Source organism: Embiotoca jacksoni, unplaced genomic scaffold (genome assembly GCF_022577435.1).
Source record: "Embiotoca jacksoni isolate LCO1_2020_lvr unplaced genomic scaffold, fEmbJac1.0.p SCAF_31, whole genome shotgun sequence".
NCBI lineage: Eukaryota > Metazoa > Chordata > Actinopteri > Embiotocidae > Embiotoca > Embiotoca jacksoni.
In genome coordinates, this window is record NW_027185383.1 from 3,210,238 (window position 1) to 3,232,033 (window position 21,796).

The 21,796-nt window shown below is 39.9% G+C and overlaps 1 protein-coding gene across 1 annotated transcript; it reads left to right on the forward strand.

Annotated features, from left to right (window-relative positions):
- Positions 1–1,577: 1,577 nt before the first annotated feature.
- LOC138207399 (vasoactive intestinal polypeptide receptor-like) lies at positions 1,578–21,789 on the forward strand. The gene is made up of 13 exons (XM_069164599.1): positions 1,578–1,727; positions 3,303–3,396; positions 4,523–4,636; positions 10,195–10,301; positions 10,420–10,517; positions 12,107–12,236; positions 14,579–14,732; positions 16,896–16,956; positions 17,665–17,731; positions 17,806–17,897; positions 18,112–18,241; positions 18,822–18,863; positions 18,998–21,789. Exons 1-13 carry the CDS (start codon positions 1,668–1,670, stop codon positions 19,187–19,189), a joined length of 1,341 nt encoding a protein of 446 aa, XP_069020700.1. The 5' UTR covers positions 1,578–1,667; the 3' UTR covers positions 19,190–21,789.
- Positions 21,790–21,796: the final 7 nt, after the last annotated feature.

Below are 21,796 nucleotides of genomic sequence, written 5' to 3' on the forward strand. Positions count from 1 at the left end.
AAACTAATATATTAGTTGTTCTATCGTTGGTACGACAGAGGATACAATAAAGTGGAAATGTGGAGAGAAAAAAGTTGAACTCGCATTACTGTGTTCTCTCCCAATCAGCTAGTAAAAAGGGTGGAAGGAGTATTCAGATTGTTTACTTTTGCAGAAGTACAACACTGTACCCCACTAAAAGTAAAAGTCCTTTGATGGAACTAATAACTTACAGATTGAAACACAACAAGAAGCCCCATCCAGATTCTGCTTTTTGTAAGAGGTCATAAATCTATCAAGGTCGAGACCCTTTGGTTAAATCTTTATTAATGTACTGTTTTTCTAAGCTCTTTAAAGACACTGTCAATTCTTCATCTGTCAAATAAATGCAGTAAAAATGTAATATTTCCCTATAAATTGTGTCCTTATAAGTGTATAAAGTCGTGTATAATACCAAAATACTAGCAAAAGTAAATACAAGTACCTCAAAGCTGCACAGTACTTGAGCCAGAGGCAGCTGATTGTGCAGGATGCAAACAGAGAGTGCAGGTTACGTGATCGAGCACAGCATAGTTACGAAGTAAATACGTGGTATTTATTCAATGGCATTTACTGATACCGTATGATTGATTTACTTTATTGTTGTGTCATGCAGAACTAACACGCCCAGCCCAAGCAGGCGTACAAGACATTATTTAGAAAAAGAAACTATTGAACCAGAGAAGCAACATAAATGTAAAATAATACCAAGGAAATACACAATCCTGACGTTTTTTTTCTAGGATTTAGAACAATAGGTCGCAACTTTAAAATATTAAACAACCATTTCATTCTGTCGTTGCCAGTGTATGACAACATTTCCAGATACCGAGCAGACGTTTCATTTAAAAAAGATATTCATAACTCATCATAATTCAAAAGAAAATACTACAATTTATTCTCACTTTCTCCTATAAGTCACATCTTTCACAAAACCTGCTGTTTTCTTCGATAAATCTGCCTCCTTTAAGTGCAGCAAGAAGGGTATGTTTGCTTTATCATGAAGTTCACAGACAAAATTATACTTGATTTTAATAAATGTTTGGTTTCTAGCAAGATATCCCCTGACTATTTGTGTTTAGATCTAGCAAGTAACTTTTTTCTCATTGTGTTCATGTTGTATGATAAATTATTACGAGATGTATAGTTTTGTTATCAGCTTCCTCAAAAACAAGCTCTGTAACCCAAAGAGAACTGAGATTTAGTCCAAAGTAATACCTTCTCTTTTCTGACATTAAACAAACGATTCAACAGAAATGCAAGAAACTGTCCTGTGTGAAGTCTGCTGTTTTACATTCTTTGAATCTCCACATTCCGGAAGAATAATTCAACACGGGGGACCCAGATGCGTCATAAAAGTTGTAAGGAAGGGAAATACACTACAAGTTCCCTTCAACGCCCTCATCTACCGACGTTCACAGATGATCTTTCATTGGTTATTTGTTGGTTGTTCAAGGTATAACTGGAGTGGGAGGAGGAGGAGGAGGAGGATTTCAGGAGCGCAGCAGTGTCCTACTCAGAGCGCAAAAGAGCGCACCGAGTCAGCAGGAGGACGCAAACAAACCTGGTGCGGATTATCACTTTGTCTTCAACCCTTTCCCAACATTTTCTACAACCACTCTTTTAATGATTTAACAGCTTCAAAGGACATGTTGGGGCAAATCTCTAAAGGCATCTTCCTCATTTTCTCCTGCATGTTGCTGGAACCCGTGAGTATTTCCAAACACTCGGACTTTTCTCGTGACTTGAACCACAGCTGCCTAATTTGGCCATGTTAAATTTGATCACGCAGATCTTTCTAGTGGTGAGTTGGTTCTGAATATGAGTTGATACGGATGTACTCCACAGCCAATCTTGGATACAGGGCGCCGCAATGTGGCCTCTAATGAGCAGCTTGGTTCAGTCAGTGGTCAACATGACTGAAGGTTGTCACCACTTTAGGTCTTTTGTTATTGAAGAATATTTAGAACAATTTCAACTTGGACTTCCTCCCCCATCTCAACACCAGTCTCTTCACTCCAGGTTCAACCTTCTTTTCTTGTTTGTGCTAAAACTCGTACAAAATGTCTTTGATGTTTGGCACATAAAAGAAAAGAAAAGCTTTTTCTACACTACTGTGATTGTTTTGTTTGTTTTTTGTGGAGACATTAAGGTGTTTTTATGTCCCCCTCTCTGTCATTTCATGAGGTTGGGGGAATTAACAGGAGAAACAAAGTGCGAGTTGGTCTCCTGCCATGACACCATGGCAACAGCCTCCTTTGTCTGTCTCTGTACTCTGTGGTCTCCACCATCGTTATCCACCAACTGTCTCCTGTAGAGAAGCATGTATAAATCATGCTGGAATTCAGTTGGAGGTCCGATCCCTCAGAACGGCACGCCGGACTGTTTTCATCTCCTTGGTGATGAAAGTGAAATAATGAACCTTGATATTCCTGGTGTGGATGATGACCTAGTGATGATGATTATCATCATCCTGAAAGTTCCCTCCTGTTACTCCAACTCTCACTGCTTCAGGCAGAACTGATCCATCACTGAGAATGTACTGTATTGCCCAACTGTGAATTCGTAGCCGCAGGAGTGAGATAAATCATAACCAAAATGAGGGAGTCACCTTGTGTGCGGGGAGAGGCTGGGCTTATATGGGCTCATTTTGTGGCTAACAATAGCCACATGCTACCAGTCTGATTAATGCACACAGAGATGAGACTCATTCAGCTAAGTGAGAGCAATAAATCTTGTGGTCCTGCAGAAGGTCTGTATGAATCCTGATGGAAAACCCTCATAGATTTGACTTAATGTTATTCACTTCATGCCTGATGATTCTCTTTGCGTCTTCAAAACATGCACGTTTAAATCTATGAGGAATATTACAGCTGAATTACAAATGAAAGATTGATTTTGTGTCTGTTGTGCATGTACGGGGGGGAATAATGTTAGTGCAGTTCAGAGGGGTCCCAGAGGGAATGATGGATGTGTTTGCCTTTACATGTAAAGCACTGTAGACAGCTCATGCAGTGTACCATCGTATGTGAAAGTTTACCTTATAGCTAGAGGGATGATCAACATTATGGATTTTTTAAAATTTATTTTCCCCAGCATTAGATGAATGATCCTATTTCATGTGTGTTTGCTGTAGGTTCTGTAGTTACTTCTATTCAAATGAACAACAAAATATGTAAATTGCTAAGAGGTGCCCAAAGTTTTACACATCTCTGTAAACTGTGTTTAAAATGGACTGTACCCTTAGAAATGTAAAGAAAACATGTGAAATTTTGTCTCCACAGGGGTTTTCAGTGCAGAATCAGATGTGTGACATGAAGAAGGAAATAGACAAGGAGAGGGACATGTGCGAGGCTCAGATTGAGAACAAAACAACAGGTATGTCAGGTTTGAGGGTTGTGTGTGTGTGTGTGTGTGTGTGTGTGTGTGTGTGTGTGTGTGTGTGTGTGTGTGTTCACCACGACTGCACTTACTCTGTCTTGTCTTAATTTGCTCACTCCACAAGTGGGCTCTGATTGAAGTGTCACAACGAGATTTAAAGACAACAAAAGCTGTTCAAGCCTCCCCTCCGGCTTCACATCACACATTGCATGGTTGACCACTGTTTTCCACACCTAATGCCATGCAGCCTCTTGTCACATATGCTCATTTTCAGACAACACATTAAATGCTATTTATGTAAAAATAGAAAAGTGAGTGTACAACAATGAAACTTAATTAGCTCATTTGTTGTTTTATTGTTGATAGGATTTGATTTTCATGTTGTCTTACATACTCACAGCAGGCAGCAATATATTCCTCTATTGTCTGTGTTACTGAAACGTTTTTTCCTCAGGTATTAAGAGTCTCTGTTCAGTTTCACACAATGCAGAAGTCATTAAACACTCATTATCTGTTAAATTAAGTTATCATTTGCACAGTATTGGTGCCAAATCCTCAGGGTGTTGTTGCAAACATCTCCTGGCAGGGATTTTTCATTGTAACAAATTGCAGAGCAGGTGTGCGTTTCAAAGCTCCGTGGCCCGATTCTGCATCCTGAGAGTTTACACACACACACACACACACACACACACACACACACACACACACACACACACACACACACACACACACACACACACACACACACACACACACACACACACACACACACACACACTGTGGAAAGTCACAGCGATCTGTTGAATTCAAATAAGAGTGTGTGTAACGCAGGACGAGGAGCTGTTTTGTTCGTCATGGTGGCAGGCAGCATGTTAACTCAGGTCGTCTGCTGTTGTGGACCCGGAGATGCAGTGACAGCTGACCTGAGCTTGCACCTTTAGGCTGCCATGGGAACACCGAGGGTGCTCCACCTTCACCTAAATCAGGCTGCTGTTTGTAACCGCAGTGGACTCGTCACAACAGTGTGAAATCTGTTTCAGTCTATGTTTGTCATCTTTGATTTTTACAGTGTTTGTTTATTTACGATGTCTCTTTTTTTATGGCTCCTCCATCTCTTTATTAGGTTGCAGCGGGACATGGGACAAGATCACCTGCTGGCCCAGTGCCGAAATCGGACAGGTGGTTACCATCCCTTGCCCCAAATATCTCTTCTACTTCTCCGGGGACATACCTACACGTAAGGATGTAGCTTACAAAAGTTGCCTTGTGTTTGCAAGTAAGACAAAGTTAGATAGAAAAAACTATTTGCAAGTTAGCTTTGTTCTATTTTTGTGTGATGTAAACAATCACGCAGGTTTATGCAATCTTTTGAAAGAAAAGTTAATCTAGATGTCCACTGATGCAGCAGTGGGTGGTCTTTGGCACCCACTGATAATGAACAATAAACAAACCAACACACAAACTCTGGCAAATGCTCAGTAACTACTTAACTGCACCCAAAAGAACAGCAAGAATAACTAAAGCTGCTCTAAGAAATTTTTGTTATTGACAACCAACCAAATGTCTTCGTGTAACATGAAGAAAGTCACCAGTAGTGATGTACATAAATAATTATCTGTAATTCCCTCTCAGCCCCGTGCGGCACTTTAGCATCTTTAAGGCCATTCCCCTCCACAGGCGTCTGTTTTCACCATAAAGGCATTAAAAAATTCACTGTGCATAACTTTAAACACAAACAGGAAAATTTCACGGCCAGCTGGCGAATATAGTGGACTACTGAGCTGCTAATGAGACAGATACTTCCCTCAGGAGTTTTTGTTGCTCAAAACAGAGCTAAAAGGAGAGTAAATATTGTGTGGGAAGCTTGTTGTGCTGCCACCAAGGATCCAAAAAAATGAATTGATTTGAGATTTTTAATCAGGTTTCAGCCCGGTAACACGTCACAGCGTGTAATGGACCCTCTACTCTATTAGAGGATACCGTGTAAGTGTCACGCTTTGCCTCGCCTCAGCGTCAAAATCTCAGATACAGGAAGGAAGTGCTTGGGTGGAATAAACAGAGGACTTTCATCCGGATGACCAGAAAGCGTGGGTTTCTTTTAAGTAATGTAAGTACGGTACTTACGTAACGTAATGTATAACATCATTACTGATTTTAATCCAGATAATGACCCTTTCCTAACCCTAACTACATGGTTTTTGTTGCCCAAACCTGAAGCACCTTCCTGTTTATGAGTAGGTGAGGCAAAACGTGACACCCTTCAGTCCTCTAGTGGATTTACAGGTGTGTTACACACTTCGGCATGATATCTGGTTGCTTTTATCTGTTTTCTTCTTGACTCGAACTGGGACAATACGGGATATACAAGGTAGCTTTCAAACACAAAAATAAACCAATAAACGCTACACCAATGAGAATCTCATTAGTCATTATGCCAAACCTGTAATTCCACATCCCTGTGTCAAAGATTAATTTGAAATGTAATGAGGCTGCCTATCCATGGAGGCAGCAGTTACATACAGGATATTTACTACATATGGATTATCTTGATCTTTTTTGTTGTTATTGTTCCAAACACTCCATGCTGTTGAGTCTCTGCCAGCATCAATACGCTTCATAAACCAGAAATAAACATGACGGAGCGCACTGAGAGTCCATAGTGGCTCATAGTCATGATGTCACTCTCCCATGATCACGTATCTTCTCGACTACCTCTCATATATCACAAAGATTACAGTGAAACTCAAAACACATGGCACAGCCAAGTGAGAAAATATGAGCAACTTCCCATCTCAGCACCATCCACCCATCAAAGAGACAGTGTGTTTGTTTGTTCTTCTTTAATCTGTGAAAGCCTCTCAGGGAAATGGTGCTAATTATAAAGAAGCGAAACCATAGTCCTCAGAATTGCCTGCTTGTGTTGCAGTTTGTTTGTATTATAGTTCCTAAGAATATTCCCCACTGATTTCCCTCTGATCTCCACTTGTCATTAATTACCACACTAAGTCGCTTCAGTGTAATTATACCATAAGAGTTGATGAAGTTGTCTATTTGTAGTCAGCTGTTAGAGGCGCCTCAGTTTCAACCGGGACCCCCGAGAGTTGAAGTATATTTAAATGAGTTGTAAGAATATGAGTATGACTCTTTAAAGCTGCACTGATTTATATTTACACCGGATCAAACGACAGCTGTTTGTATGTTATGTCAGCCATTCTACCAACTCTGTGTTTAAGCTCCTTTCAGCTCCGTGTTTTGGTTTTCCAGCCGTGCAGTTTTACTTTGCAGCTTTGTTTTAACTATAATGAAGTCACACAAAGCAGCTCAATAATGAAAATAGCGTAGCATTTAGCTACTAAAGAGCCAGATTTATGTGTACACACCACTTATATTGCTTTTTATATGGTTTGCTATCGAGAGATCTCCATCAGGTCTGTCAGGTGTAGGGGCTCTTTTCACTGCACACAAACTGAACACCAGATGTTTCTCCACCTTCGCTACACTTTGATCACGCTTCATGTTGCAGATTTCAGTTGGAGCTTATTTGCAGGGCTCATATGCTCAACCTGTGTTCCTCTGCAGACATGCTGACGGGGTTCCTGTTGATGTAATCTTGCGCCCCCTCTCCTTCCTCCCCATCATATTCAGGACATGAGAGTAGCTCGAACCTCTGATTTATAATCAGCATGTGAAGGCTCAGCTGCAGTGCCAGTAGGGGCTGTGTGGGAAGCTGTAATGTGACCCAGATGGGAGATAGTGTGACCTGAGTGAGGAAAGACCTCTAGGGAATAGAGAGAGGACAGATGAGGAATCACCAGATTTCTGAGGTTGAAGGCAGAAGAGGTATATTTCACTGACATGTCAGAGGTTCTGGATCAACAGGCTGTGCAGAGACCACAATGAAGCACAGAGGCTTTAAAGGAAAGAGAAATGACCTGTGCTGCACTGATGTACATGGTATCAATTATGCAGTAAATCAGCTAATGAATGCAGGTCTCTGCTGGTTAAACCTTCTTTTCTCTTGGGTCATGCAAGGGGGACTTCCTTAAGAGGATAATGGATGGTCTGAGATTCTGTACATTATAAATGACAGTGCACTTGGCTGAGAATGTTATATCTCCAAAATTAGCATTAAGATAAACAGACTTGTTTGTGCAATCCTCAGTTTATTCCTTTATTTAACCTTGAATGGTTAGAGAAATATGATGTTCCCTTTTCGTGAACATATTGCGCAAAAAGTCAATTTAGCCTCACTGTCAGGAACAGTTGTGAAACACTGAAGTTATTAACTCATTCTGAGCCATTCACACACACACACACACACACACACACACACACACACACACACACACACACACACACACACACACACACACACACACACACACACACACACACACACACACACAAGCATTACCAAACACGGCGCCACCGAGATTCAAGGGCAAAGTCATAAATTTAGTTGAGATAGATTTTCCCATTCTCATGAACTCTTTACCTAGTTGGTCTAATGCATGCAAACACAGTCATACATCTCCATTAATAACACAGGAGACGCTCGTTGTCAATGACTTCACTTACATGCTGTAGTATTCAGCTGAGACGAAGCTGATAATGCTGATATATCTCCCTCCAAGATATAATTGTACAGGATAAAGTATTTGAGCATACAACACTGGCAGAAGAGCTAAGAATATTAGCACGATTATGGGCTGATGAACTCATTTGAGCTCCCGTCGTCGTCGTGCATGACACTGAAAATCCTTGCAGTCATGTTTTGGGGATGAAAGCATTCTTCTGGCAATCCCTCAAACAAGCCAAATCCAGTGGTGGCATGGGCTGAAACAGCAGCGGCTTATCTTCGCCTTTGTGTCTTGTCATGTTGTTTGAGGAAGCTAAGCCTCCGTCTTCTCTGCAGTAAGCTACTCAGGTATTTGTGAGCTGACCAAAATTTTAATGCCAAACATATTCTAAAACTTTGGATTGTTGGTTATTTCACAACTCTGTCTTTTGGTTTGATACGGCGGCCGTGCAGCGATACCGTTGGGAAATATGAAGAATGTCCCACATTTAGATTTCTACAGCAGCATTCAAGCGCACGGATTAATTTGTCGCCAGCACACGCAGCGTCCTTTCTTTATTGGTATGAAAGGAGATGAGGAAACGGTACAAATAGGTGTTGCACAATGAGAGACTGAACAAAACCAAAGAGCTGCTACTGTTGGATTAGACACACGTCATGAATGTTGTAAAAGATTCTCTCATTCTTATGAGTTGAAAGTCCCTCATCTGAACACGGATGCATTTAGTTCCTGTTATTTTGAGAGAAAATCCTCAGTTCTAAATGAATCTACCTTTTCAACAACACCATATGCAAAACTAATGAAGTAAGTTTACAGTAATGAAGTACAGTTCTTGTGTACTCTTTAATTCCATTTACCATCCACAGCCTTTTTTTACATTTTATCATTGACTGAGAAATGGGAGAGAAAAGAGACACAGGAAGAGAGAGTTGTGTCTGACATTCAACAAAAGTCCCTGAAATCTAATCTGACACATTTCTATTTAATAGAATTCCTTTTAACCAGAGCTACCAGGAATTCCCAATTTATTGCTAATGCTTAAGTGAACCATATTTACTGAAATAGCAGAGTAAAAACAAAACAACACTCTGATTTAGATTTGCTGGTTTAAGAAATAATAATGATATTAACAAAAGAATTTGAACTAATAGTTATAATTTTGGTGTAAAATGTGATTATCGGCAGCTGTATGTAATTTAAAGGTAGGCAGAAAATATGAATCCATTCACTCATTTATTCACTTTTTCCATTCAGTCTGTGAGTTTTGTTCTCTACTCTACTCTACTCTACTCTACTCTACTCTCCCCGACCACGCTTGACTTGACTCGACTGTACTCTACTCTACTTTACCTCTGCTACAGGACTCTATTCTCCTGAGGTCTCGTCTTCTGTTCTTGTTTTCTAAAGCCATACTCTTCTCTAGTGATCTCTACTGTACTTTACAGGAGTTTGTCTCTCCTCTATTGATCTCTACCCTACTGTACTCTAAAGAGTTCTGGTCCAGTACAATCCACTGAGCTTTTAGTCTACTGTACTCGAGTCTAATGAGCTCTTGTCTTCTGGACTTTACTGAGCTCTGCTCTGCTGTAGAGATGAGCTCTGCAGAGCTCTACATTATTCTGCTACCTCCACTCTACTTTAGAGAGCTCTACTCTAATCTGCTGAGGCAGAGCTCTGATCTACTCCTGGGCTCTTGTTTACTTTCTCTACAGAGCTAAAGTCTGCTGTACTCTCCAAGCCTACTGCACTGCTCTCTAGCAATCCCTCATCTACTGAACTCTACAGAACTCAACTCTGCTCATTTCATGTCCTCTTCTCTCTTGACTGGTCCGTCTAGTGCGCCTCAATCTTTCAACTCTGCCCCTATGACCAAGTCAGAGTAAAAATATCTCCACTTGACTTGTGTGTGTGTGCAGCTTGAGAGTAATTAAGAAACAGATGGAGGCAACTACACATGGGAACTGTCCCCTGTTGGACGACTGATTCCCTTCAGTCATTCCCTCCATTTCTTTTTCGTATTTGGGAATATTCCAGTCAGTTACATACATGATATATGTGTAAATGTAGGAGTAGTTCTGCCTCGCAGCTCATCCAACTCCGCTTTCAACACACACACATACATTACTGTACTTAGAAATAAAACACACTGAAGCTGCAGAAGCTGTAGTGTTGTGAGAATGATGTCCAATCTCCCCTCTGTCTCCCTGCTCATCAGGTAATCTGTCAAAGACCTGCACTGCAGACGGCTGGACCCCGATCAGCATAAACTCCTACATACTGGACTGTGGATACAATCCCAACAGCACCGTGGACGATAATACAGTCAGTATGGCAACCAGGATTTGAAACTCCTGCAGCATGTTGCTACTGCTGCTGCTAAATGTCAAACTCACTCCAGATGACCTGTTTCCATCGAATGTAATAGAATATGTTGTTGCAGGGAAACTTCTTTGACGCTATCAAAGTGGGTTACACCATCGGACACAGCGTGTCGCTCATCTCGCTGACGTTCGCCATCATTATACTCTGTCTCTTCCGGTAAGGAGATTTGTCAAAATGCTGCTTAATGTTCCTGGGTAAAGCCAATCAAGCACCTTTTCGCCATCATTTAGAGCCATAAAACCCAGTCGATCTCCCATTTCGCACCACACTTCCTGCATTTTATGGATGTTTTACTGTGTTTTTCACACAGTAATGTAACCAGATTTGAAACTTTGACATCATCTGTATCAATATTTCCGACTGGTCAGCAGCTATAAAGTCAAACTGTAAAGTCGAAGCATTTATATGGGCGCCTGTTGTTCACAGCATGTTCCCTCTTGTCCTTCAGTCTCAGGGTTGCAGAGAAAGAGAAATGATGGCAGTGCGTGTTGGCATGACACAGCTCTGATCATTAGATGAACTTTAAGTGTCTGGTGTCTCCGGCCTCTAATAAACAGCCCACTCCGTTCAGCTGGGTGTGTTTGAATTCGGTCTGTTTGTGCATGTGGGCTAAACAACAAGGAATGTGTTGACTCCTCGGGGTTATGAAATGCTGTAATTTTTCATGTTCGGCTGCAGACGCATCATTGAAGCAATTGGTTGATGCTGCGTGCTGCTGCACCCGACCTGCCGGATGGTTTTATATAATTCATCCCAAATCATCAGATCACTGGAAAGATCTTTGTTTGTAAACACCCACAAGAGAGAATTTACATCAGTTTTTCTGCAAACCCCCTGATTTGTTCTTGTTTACTTCTGTGCTGAATGTCGAGTCAGAGTTTTTTTACATTTGTCTGTGCCTGATGAACATATGTTTCACTGCAAAGCTACATCCATGTAAAGTGTGAAACATACAGATCGTTTTTCCTGACAATCGCATTGTTTAAATGTAGATAACAGCACAACACAGTACAAGCACATCACAAAGTAAGAGATGTGCTTGTAATGACTGCTCTCCTCAACTAAAATACACGTTCTTTCCGTGAATATTTGCACCTGTAATTAAAGTGAAATTAATAATTTCTTCATATTTATTCAGATTTTCTTCTTTGGTGTCATTAACACATGTTATCGGATGATTTTCAGGATAGGTCACATAAACAGCACATTTTCCAATTTAACTCAGAGGATAGGCATGAAGAAAATTAAGTGAGTCACTTTTTCTTTTTGATTTAAAGGTGCAATATGTGAAATTTGAGTCTTGTCTTGTAATCCCTCTCTTTATACGTGAGTCACTTTAGTGTCCAGGCAGTCTGGAGTTCCCACAGTTTGGTCTAACTTTGCGAGCTCTTTCCCCGTTGTTAGGTGGCTAAATTAAACGGACAGTTGTGAAATCAGATTGTTTGCACCCATTTGTTGATTAACAAAAAAAAAAATTTGTTTTTAGCAAGACTGGAGGTCAGTACGGCTGGTTTGTTTGTTACATTAAGCTGCCTTTAGATAGTTGACGAGCTGGCTTATCTACTCACATACAGCTGTTATAATTGATCTGAACTTTGTATCAACAAACATCAAACTGAATACATTAAAACTGTCACTTTTTTCACAATCTGTTGATAGTTAATTGTTTAATCCCTAAAACAAATCGAAGAAAATGTCATACACATTGGAGTTTTAAATCATCATCTTTTTTTTTTCTTTCACAGGAAGCTCCACTGCACAAGAAACTACATCCACATGCATTTGTTTGTGTCATTTGCACTGAAAGCTGTGACTGTCTTCATCAAGGACGTGGTTCTGTATGATGTCGGTGAGACAGACAATTGCCAGTCGTCCGTGAGTACGCCGTTCACTCTCCTTCCCGCGGCCGCTGAAGGCTCTGCTTTCACTCACCAACACATCTATTCTTTTAGTAGATTTGTACACTTTATTGAATTCCTTCTCTTTGGATAAAAAAGCACTGCATTGTAGCTAACTTATTCAGCTGTAACTTTCTCTCCAAACCTGAGGGAATTCTCGCCCAAACTTTACAGACATTAAATGCGCGGCCTCTGAGTTTACGTAAGGTTCCGGGTGTAGCAGTGTTTGCCAAGTCTCTTCCACCCCTGAGACAATGTTTTCCCATTCATTCGTCCAGCAGGATGCTGTGAGAGTTCCTGTTTGCTAAACATTAAGCCTGAAGTGCAGATAGCTTCGTCAATTAATCACATTCAAAGTTCTTCTTATCTAGTTTTTAATCATTTTATCTTGACCACAATCGTAGCCATAATATCACAAGTGCTAAGTTAAGATAAGGAGTGAGATAAACTCCTGGATGTCATACAGTTTCACATAATGCAGCTGTTTTGTTTTTGTGTGATTGATAAAGTCGCCGACGTCAGTGTTGTTTTCTCAGATCTTGCTCCAGCTGAATCCACTGCTTTATTACCAGTGAGGATTAGATTAGAGGGTAAATCACCTGTTTACTGTCTCTAAATGCCAATCGTTAATGGCTGAGTTTAGATGTTTCCTCTTCAGGGTATGCAGATTGGCCCGATCCAAACACAGCTGTTAAATCTCTCAAACACCACAGTGAAAAAAAAAAAAACATAGAAAGGAAACTCCACCAGTTTTAAACACTTTTAAAGTTCAGTTTACTCTGTGTGAGATGGACCTTTTAGCTTGTGAAAACCCTTGTTTAGGGAGTTGAAGTAGAAACAGAGAGCCTCATTCAAATCTACGCCTGGAAGAAAACCTTATGTTGTGTAATCCATTCATTTCAAGCCGACAGGGTTTTTTTTTTTTTAATGAAAATAATAGAATGATATCATGTGTTGATTTTTCAGTGATATCTTACACTTTATCCGATAAGCCTTGATCACCTTAGTTTAACATTTTCAGCTCAACAGGACAGAGAGTGATGAACAACGTGACAATTTAGATAGCAAAGATTATAACTAAAAAGATGGAAAAACAATAGACAGACAGCATTGGTTGATCTCATGTATATAAGAAAGCAAGCTGCAATGATGCAAGTGCATGTAGTATGTGGCAAGTGTTCAAGTATTTTAGATAAGAGAAAATGAAACAGAGGCTGGCTACGAAATCAGTTTTAGAACTTCTGGCTCTGTGTAATGTCCTGGAGTGGAACGAAAAAACTGATAGCACTCTCATATCTGTCTGTTAAATATGAAACCACGGCCAAGATTGCACATTACTCTCAGCAACATAGATAATTCCATATTTTTGACCCAAAGGAACTAAAACTCAAATGTCTTGAACTCAACTGCTTTGATTATAAGATTTATTTTTTGCCTTCGTCTTTCTGGATTCTTGATCCAATTTCACTGATAATATACTGTATTTGTACACATCAATTCAATATACTTTGAGGTGACCTCTACAGGCTAATTTGAACTGGTATGACGAGTAGTTTATGGCCGCTACAGTATCTAGGTTTTATCTAAAGGCAACTGGATTTCTTTTATTTTCTTGAACATGTTTTGCCTCTCATTGAAAAGGCTTCTTCAGTTTTGGCAGAAATTGTCACAGTTGGGTTGCCTTTGGATAAAACCTGGATTGATCATGACCTGGATGACTGAGAGCCTTCACAGGCTTTTCAGGCCAGATATTTCTTTATAACAGATGTTTCTGAGTCAGGTTGCTGATTTTGTGACACCTCTCTACATGTGCTCCACTATATTTCTGGGATAAACATCATAATCGTCCCTGGTTACCATGGTGGCATTTGTTCTGCAAATAGTGTTGCTTTAAATTTATACATTTTCAGGAACCTTTGCAAAGAAGCATCCCGGTGGATCAAACTTGCCATCTCTCAGTTACATTAGAGCTACCCAACCACTAACAACTGTTTTCTTCCCATAGTGCTGTGTGGTGCTTTATATATAACCATTAACATGAATCTCAATCTCACTAGATTACAGATTACTTTTTTTTTTAACAGTGTAATCAGTGCAAATGTAACTGTAGCATCTCTTCTAATTAAGTTGTTCATATTCATTGACTGTCTCTTGATCAGATTTAATTTTTAATAAGAGTTATCAATATCAATTTCAGAGTAATTTCCTAAATACATTCTGGATGTGGCCTTGTCTTTATTATTTGAATTATAATAGAATCATATTTACATACTTTCCCTGGTAATGCAATTTAACTCCTAATATGTAAATGTATTGCAGGTGGGCTGCAAAGCAGTGGTGGTCTTCTTCCAGTATGGGATCATGGCCAGTTACTTCTGGCTGCTGGTGGAGGGCCTTTATCTTCACGCTCTGTTAGCCGTCTCCTTCTTCTCTGAGAGGAAGTACTTCTGGTGGTACATCCTGGTTGGTTGGGGTACGTGCTATACTTTAATGAATGCAAACACCTCAGATTGGATTTAATCTTTATGTCTGAAGTGACTGCCAAAAATAATCAAATGCGCACATTGGGCAACCTGAACATCTGTTTAAATCCATAGTACAACAGCTATGACATTCAGTCACAGCATTAAAACCACCTGCCTGATACTGTGTTGATCAGGCTCACAATACACTCTCATCTCAAATGAGAGGCACAGAGAGCCGGTGGAAACAAACAAGGCTGGGTAAAACTATGGATTTTTTCATACAGGGATTTCTTCCTGTATTCCTGATAGCCAGTACACTATTGGCGCCTTCGTGCCACCAAAACCCCTCAGACCTGTCTAATAATGGCTCTACAAAACCTCTTAAGGTGTCCTGTGGTATCAGGCACCAAGACATTACCAGACAACCCTTCAGGTCCTGTAAGTTGTGAGGTGGGGCCTCCATGGATCAGACTTGTTTTTCCAGCACCTCCCACAGATGCTCGATCAGATTAAGATCTGGAGAATTCGTAAATCAAATCAACACCGTGAACTTTTTTGTCATGTTCTTTAAACCATCCTTGAATAGGTTTTGCAGTGTGGCAGAGGTGTGTACATGGTCTGCAGTAATGTTTAGTTAGGTGGTATGTGTCTAAGTAACATCCAGAAGAGTGCCAGGACCCGAGGTTTCCCAGCAGAACATTGGCCAAAGCTTTAAACTACGTTGTCTTGTTTCCATCTCTTCTCCAAGTAAACAACGCACACACTCATGGTGTAAAAACAAATGTGATTCATCAGCCATCTTCTTCCTTTGCTCCATGGTCTAGTTCTTTCCATCACATGCCCATTATGGGTGCTTTCAGCCGTGGACAGGGGTCAGCATGGGCAGTTTGACCCGTCTGCAGAAACACCGTCGGACACACTTCAAGCTGCGATGCCTTCGGTGTTCTGACACTTTTCTTTTAAAGGCAGCATTAAGGTTTTCAGTCATTTATGCTACAGTGCGATTTGGGATCGGACCGTTCGGGTCAGGCTTGGCTCCTCTCGGGCATCAATGAGGCTTGGGCAGCCATTGGTGTCGTCAGTTCCCCGGTTGTCCTTCCTACTAACCACTGCTGACGGGGAAGACCTGTAGTAGTCTCGCCATTCCTGTATGTCAGAATCTGTCAAATCCTTCTGCTCTTCCATTTTTCCTGCTTCCAACATGCATCAACTTCAGGCTCACTTGCTGCATAATATATCCATGGTGCCATCGAAACAAGGAAGTTAAAGTTATTCTCTCCCACTGTCACTGGTTTTAATGGTTTTAATGGCTGATCACTGGATATGATTATATGCAAATGAATTTCTGAGTAAGGTTTTATACGTGCATCTGTTTCAGGAAAATGGTGAGCCTTTTCATCTGCATATAAATGAGATTTGCTGAGATGAGCAGCAGGCAGCTGGCACTCTTGTTGTTGTAATTCAAGAGTCCTGCAATGCTTTAGATGGGAAAACAACTTCATGCCCTTTTGGTGACATCATATATGAATTAAATTAATTCCTTGGTGAATTCATAGATTATACAAGTAGACTAGACCCTTTATATTTTTAATAGATAGATGATTTTCATTTAGCAGGGAGCATGCTCTTTTGAAAGCTTTCATCAAAAATACATAATGATCTATTCATACACAAGAATTGTCTGAGCCCTTGTGGAGTTCTGTCATCTTAATTTAATGTATGATATTAATTTTCTTTCCTTTTGGTCCTAAGATGTCCTTTAAAATGTGTATATCACAATCATTCTCTAAATATCTGATGTTTTTTTTCCCATCACATAAATATTCCATCAATAAAGTAGCTCTACAAATAGGTTTGAAATGTTACGTCTGCCCACAGAAAAATGGAAACAGATCTTTCCTGCAGATATCCAGGATGAGCCAATATTGGTGCACAGCACATAAAAGTCTTGCTAAAAAATTATAAGCATGTACCCAGAATGCAATATTGCTTTAGCTATAAAACCATTCAAAAGATTAACAGTGTACACATTCTCACAGCTGATCCACTTATTCAGTCATGCTCAGTCAGTGCAACATTTGTTTGAACGCAGCGGGCAGATTTCTCTCTGAGAAATTATTCTCATGTTAAAATAACTTCAAAGTAACTCTGTTTATGTTTCTTGTTTTCAGGGGCTCCAACCGTCCTTATCTCAGCATGGGTGATCACGAAGGCTTATTTAAATCATCCGGGGTGAGCTGGCTATTTATCGTTGTTTTAATCTTGCTGATTAAAGTGAAGTTTTCATCATTACCAGGTTCAGTTTTGATTGAGTGGATAAAAATAACAAAACAAACATTTATCGCTGGTCTCAGAATAAAACTCAGACAAGAGTGTTTTGCCTACACAACCTTACGAGGCAAAAATATAATAAGCCTTTTGGAAATGTTTTACTATATAAAAAATATATTTCATTACAGTACAAAAGAAAACCTTTGATTGTTCATACAACCAGGTGCTAAAGCAAAGAAGGTGTTAAGTTTAAGTTTTCAGCAAAATTGACCTTTTTTGTCCTATCTGTTTTCTGAAATAAAAAATATTTTTAAATAACCAACAGATTATGGTATCCTAACGATGGAGAAAAATAACACTACTTAAATTACCGGCGCCGCTACAGCTAGATTAGCTAAGCTCTAAATTAGCAGCACAGTCTTTGACTTTTTATGTGAATTTGTGCATTTTTAACTATTTTGAAATCATATGTTATTTATATTTATCTATTTACAATTTAATTTACCAGTTCATGAGTTAACAAGAGAACATAAATAATATTCTGTACGTTGCTAATGTTTATTTAAAGTGTTACAATATCTCCATCAATTTCACTTATAGCTCAGTCAATGGTTTGTTTTATTGATGTGTTTTTAAATTATTTTGTTTGTAATTTCTCTCTTCTGGCAGATGCTGGGAGATAATTGATGACAGTCCTTGGTGGATCATCAAAACACCTATTTTAGTCACCATACTTGTAAGTCAGGACACCGCTTTGTGAGTAACACTTCACACACAACGTGACACTAACCGGTCAGCTACTCTCGGCAGGTGAACTTTTTCCTCTTCATTTGTATCATCCGGATTTTGCGACAGAAGATGAATTGCCCCGACATCGGAAGAAAGGAGTCCAATCAGTACTCGTAGGTTTTCAGTGCAACACGTCAACATCTCTAACAAAGCGATCGTTACAGTGGCTTCTTTTTTATTGACATTCATTGAATAGATTACATTTCTACCGTTAAGTTTTCATGTTTAGCTCTTGCATCGTGACAATTGCAGCCTTGATCTGAGCTTTTGTTGAACTTTAGAGTGAACAGCCTTCTCTTCACTTTTTTGATTTTCTGCTGTTTTTAGGAGACTGGCTAAATCCACACTGTTGTTGATCCCCCTCTTTGGTATAAACTACATCATTTTTGCCTTCATCCCCGACCACATCCACCCACAAGTGAGGATGGTGTTTGACCTTATTCTGGGCTCATTTCAGGTAACATCCCATAACTGCAAAGTGTTGCGAAGGCAGCCTGTAGTCATCATTTGGAAAGGTTAGACAGAAGTGTTACCATTCACAGATGAATTATGGGATTTGATTTAAACCTTTTTTTGAATTATACAAGACTGTAATATTGTTTTTTGAGTATAATTGATGCCACAAATATGGCACCAGTAAAAATCCTTTGATGTGGTTTACATGAAAACCACTGGTACCGTAAAGACATTTTGACGAAGCAAATGAATGGTTAGTGAGCTGACATGTTTGATTTTGTGTGCTTGAGTTTGCTGATTTATTTAGTATTAAATTAGATAATAATGCTGAGTGCAAAGTGCAATGATAGAAACCTGGCAATAGAAAGTGTTCTGAATTTATAACAGTTTTAGCTCAGAGTGATATCTCCCAAGAAAATTTCCCAGAGGTTTAAATGATGAACCTCCTGTCTGGGCCTGAAGTTGTTCATAATCTTACCCTCATTAGTCATACACAAATATTTTGAGTGTTTCCCCAGCTGTACTATCACACTGGTATTTCTTACTGAGAGATGCGTTTTATCTGCTTTTCTCTTCAACAGGGTTTTGTGGTTGCAGTCTTGTACTGCTTTCTGAACGGAGAGGTGAGTAAATGCAACCAAGCTCTTTATGATGTTTATTGTCCTGTTATGCTGCAAAATCTCATTTCACCTCACCCTCCTACCACTTCAGTCCCCTTTCCTCATCCTATTTGTCTCCCTCTCTGTCTCTCCTGCAGGTGCAGTCGGAGATTAAGCGTAAGTGGCGCAGATGGATGCTGCAGAGGTTCCTGGGTGCCAACACCAAGTACCAGCAGCCCTCCATAGGCAGCAACGGCAACAACTTCAGCACCCAGATCACCATGTTGACCAAATGCAGCCCTACAACACGGCGGACGTCTGCGTGTCGGGAGCACCTCTCTGCCATCTGAAACCCACCTAAAGTTGACGCTCTGTTTTTATCATCATGTACTGGAATGTGTGGCTCGCGTGCACTGTTGCAATCCAGCAGATATGAAAGTCAATCTGATGTAAGACTGAAGCTCATTTTGTTTGTCGTTATCCAGTGCCAGTTAGTGTTTTTCTTGCAAGCGTGGAAACCCATCTGAAACCACTAAGGAGGCACTTTGGCTAATTAATGAAAGGGTTAAACAATAAGAAGAAAGAAGCATTACCCATTTACTGACTGCAGTAAAGTAGCTTTGGAGGATGTTTGGAGGTTGACTGAACTGACAGTCAGGTTTCGGATATTTACATAAAGGCCGGTGCCTCACTGATGTTTAGGCAAATAGATTGGGGCGGCACGGTGGTGCAGTGGTTAGCACTGTCACCTCACAGCAAAAAAGGTTCTGGGTTCGAATCCGGTCCTGGGCCTTTCTGTGCGGAGTTTGCATGTTCTCCCTGTGCTTGCGTGGGTTCTCTCCGGGTTCTCCGGCTTCCTCCCATCATCCAAAAACATGCACCTCAGGTCAGGTTACCTGGCGCCGCGCTAGTGGCAGCCTGCTGCAGCAGCTCCCCCCTGAAAGCCCCCCTGCTGTAGTGAAGAAATTTCCCCTCGGGGATTAATAAAGTGTATCAAATAAAAAAAAAAAAAAAAAAAAAATTAGCTCGTACTGGAGTGTAATGCCTTGTTGGAATCACATGACGAGTCTGTTGAGGATACTGGCAAGTTGTGCAGAAAATCAGTCATCAGAGTAACATTAAGTAGAGTACAGTAACACGCCAGAGCAGGCAGATAGGTCCTTATTTCCACTACAGTGGAGGAAAAAAGGGAATGGGACTCTTGGCTGGCATCTGATGTGAAGCGATAGATGGATAAAGCCCGAGACGAGCTGCATCCTATAAGAAGCAAGATGTTTAATAACAGGATATGTTACACAACCACTTAACCTAAGGGCCCACGTTGCTTCGGGGACCGACGGTAGCCACATCGATGACAGTGTGGGGCTGTCATGAACAGTATTCACAGAGGGGCAATCTATAGCATAACTAGCGTACTGGACCCTCCTGCCCTGGCTACGACAGTTTTATATGAAGAACACACTCTTCTGAATTACTGCCGTGTAACATTCCAGGAGAGAGACTAAAGCTGCGGCTTGTGAAACTCATCTCAGATTACAGAAGCTTTTAGTTTTGTCTGAGTGCACAGATACTCTACATAGGAACCAGATGTTTTCCATTATTAGTACATGATGCACACTTTTCTTTTCTTTTCTTTTCTTTTCTTTTCTTTTCTTTTCTTTTCTTTTCTTTTCTTTTCTTTTCTTTTCTTTTCTTTGTCTTTGTGTTCTGTTCTGTCCTATTTATTCTGTTCTATTTTATTATGTTCTGTTATATTTTATTCAAATCTAGTATATTCTATTTCATTGTATTTTGTCCTATTCTATTCTATTCTATTCTATTCTATTCTATTCTATTCTATTCTATTCTATTATTATATCCTATCCTATTCTAGTATATTCTATTCTATTGCATTTCGTTCTATTCTATTCTATTCTATTCTATTCTATTCTATTCTATTCTATTCTATTCTATGCATTTAGCATCACCAGCAGGTCTGCAGTAAAGCTCAGCTATATCTACAACCTTAACAGGTGTTTATGGTTCCCTGATGATAAATCCTCATGAGTTTGATTCCTTGACTTTTTGCCACCAGCAGGTTGACATTTATGGTTTTAAGTGAAATGTCTCTACAATATTTCTACAACTGATCTCTTAACTTTTCCACCAGAGCCATCGTCAGGTCAAAGTTGTCATTTTTGCCAATACTTTGATTTGTGACCAAATACATGCAAAAGGACTGATACATCCATCAGCTTCAGCTCTATGTGTAGTGCTCATTAGGAGATGTTTGAGTAGGACGGTGAACATGTTAATCTTTTTGTTTGTCACTATATCTTGTTGTCCATGTTGTCACTGGGAGCGTGTTAACATGCACATGTCAATATTAAACTCAAAGCCTGTAAATATAACGTATCAAACTAAATGACATCATTGATTAATGGTGTTCTGTTCAATAAAGTTTCCATTTATTCGAAGCCACATCCTCTTCAGAAAAGACATGTTCACATGTTTGAACAGTAGCAGTGTCACATTACATATGTTGGACTTCAGTGTTTACTTTAGTTCCTCTTCCTGTTCTTGTCATACCGCTGTGGCTGTAAAAGTGGAACTGAAGTAACCAACTGAAAGTACCTCAGACTAATGCCACACACATGTATACTTATATATAACATTAAGCTGTAAATATGGTTGGAGACTTGTTTTATGATGTATTTTATGGTGATTGTTTTAGTGCTCAGGTGTCAACTGGAAATCAGTGTTTACATTTTAAACTACGCTCCTCACTCGTAGTATTTGCATATTGGCAATATAAAGTTGACAAAAATGTATCTCATTTGTTGCCACGTAAATTTGAAGCAAATCTGGTACTACTGTACAGTAATATGGAGTAAGATGTCGAGATGTTGTTGAACAAATTGTCAAATGAAGATGAATAAAACCATTTGCACTGTGGATGTGGACTCAGTACCGTGAGA

Bases quoted from the DNA above. Each gene is read 5' to 3' on its own strand.
- LOC138207399 (XM_069164599.1), top strand. From the start codon at position 1,668: ATGTTGGGGCAAATCTCTAAAGGCATCTTCCTCATTTTCTCCTGCATG. The intron at 14,733-16,895 runs GTACGTGCTATA...TCTTGTTTTCAG, and splicing joins GTACATCCTGGTTGGTTGGG to GGGCTCCAACCGTCCTTATC. The intron at 17,732-17,805 runs GTAAGTCAGGAC...TACTCTCGGCAG, and splicing joins CTATTTTAGTCACCATACTT to GTGAACTTTTTCCTCTTCAT.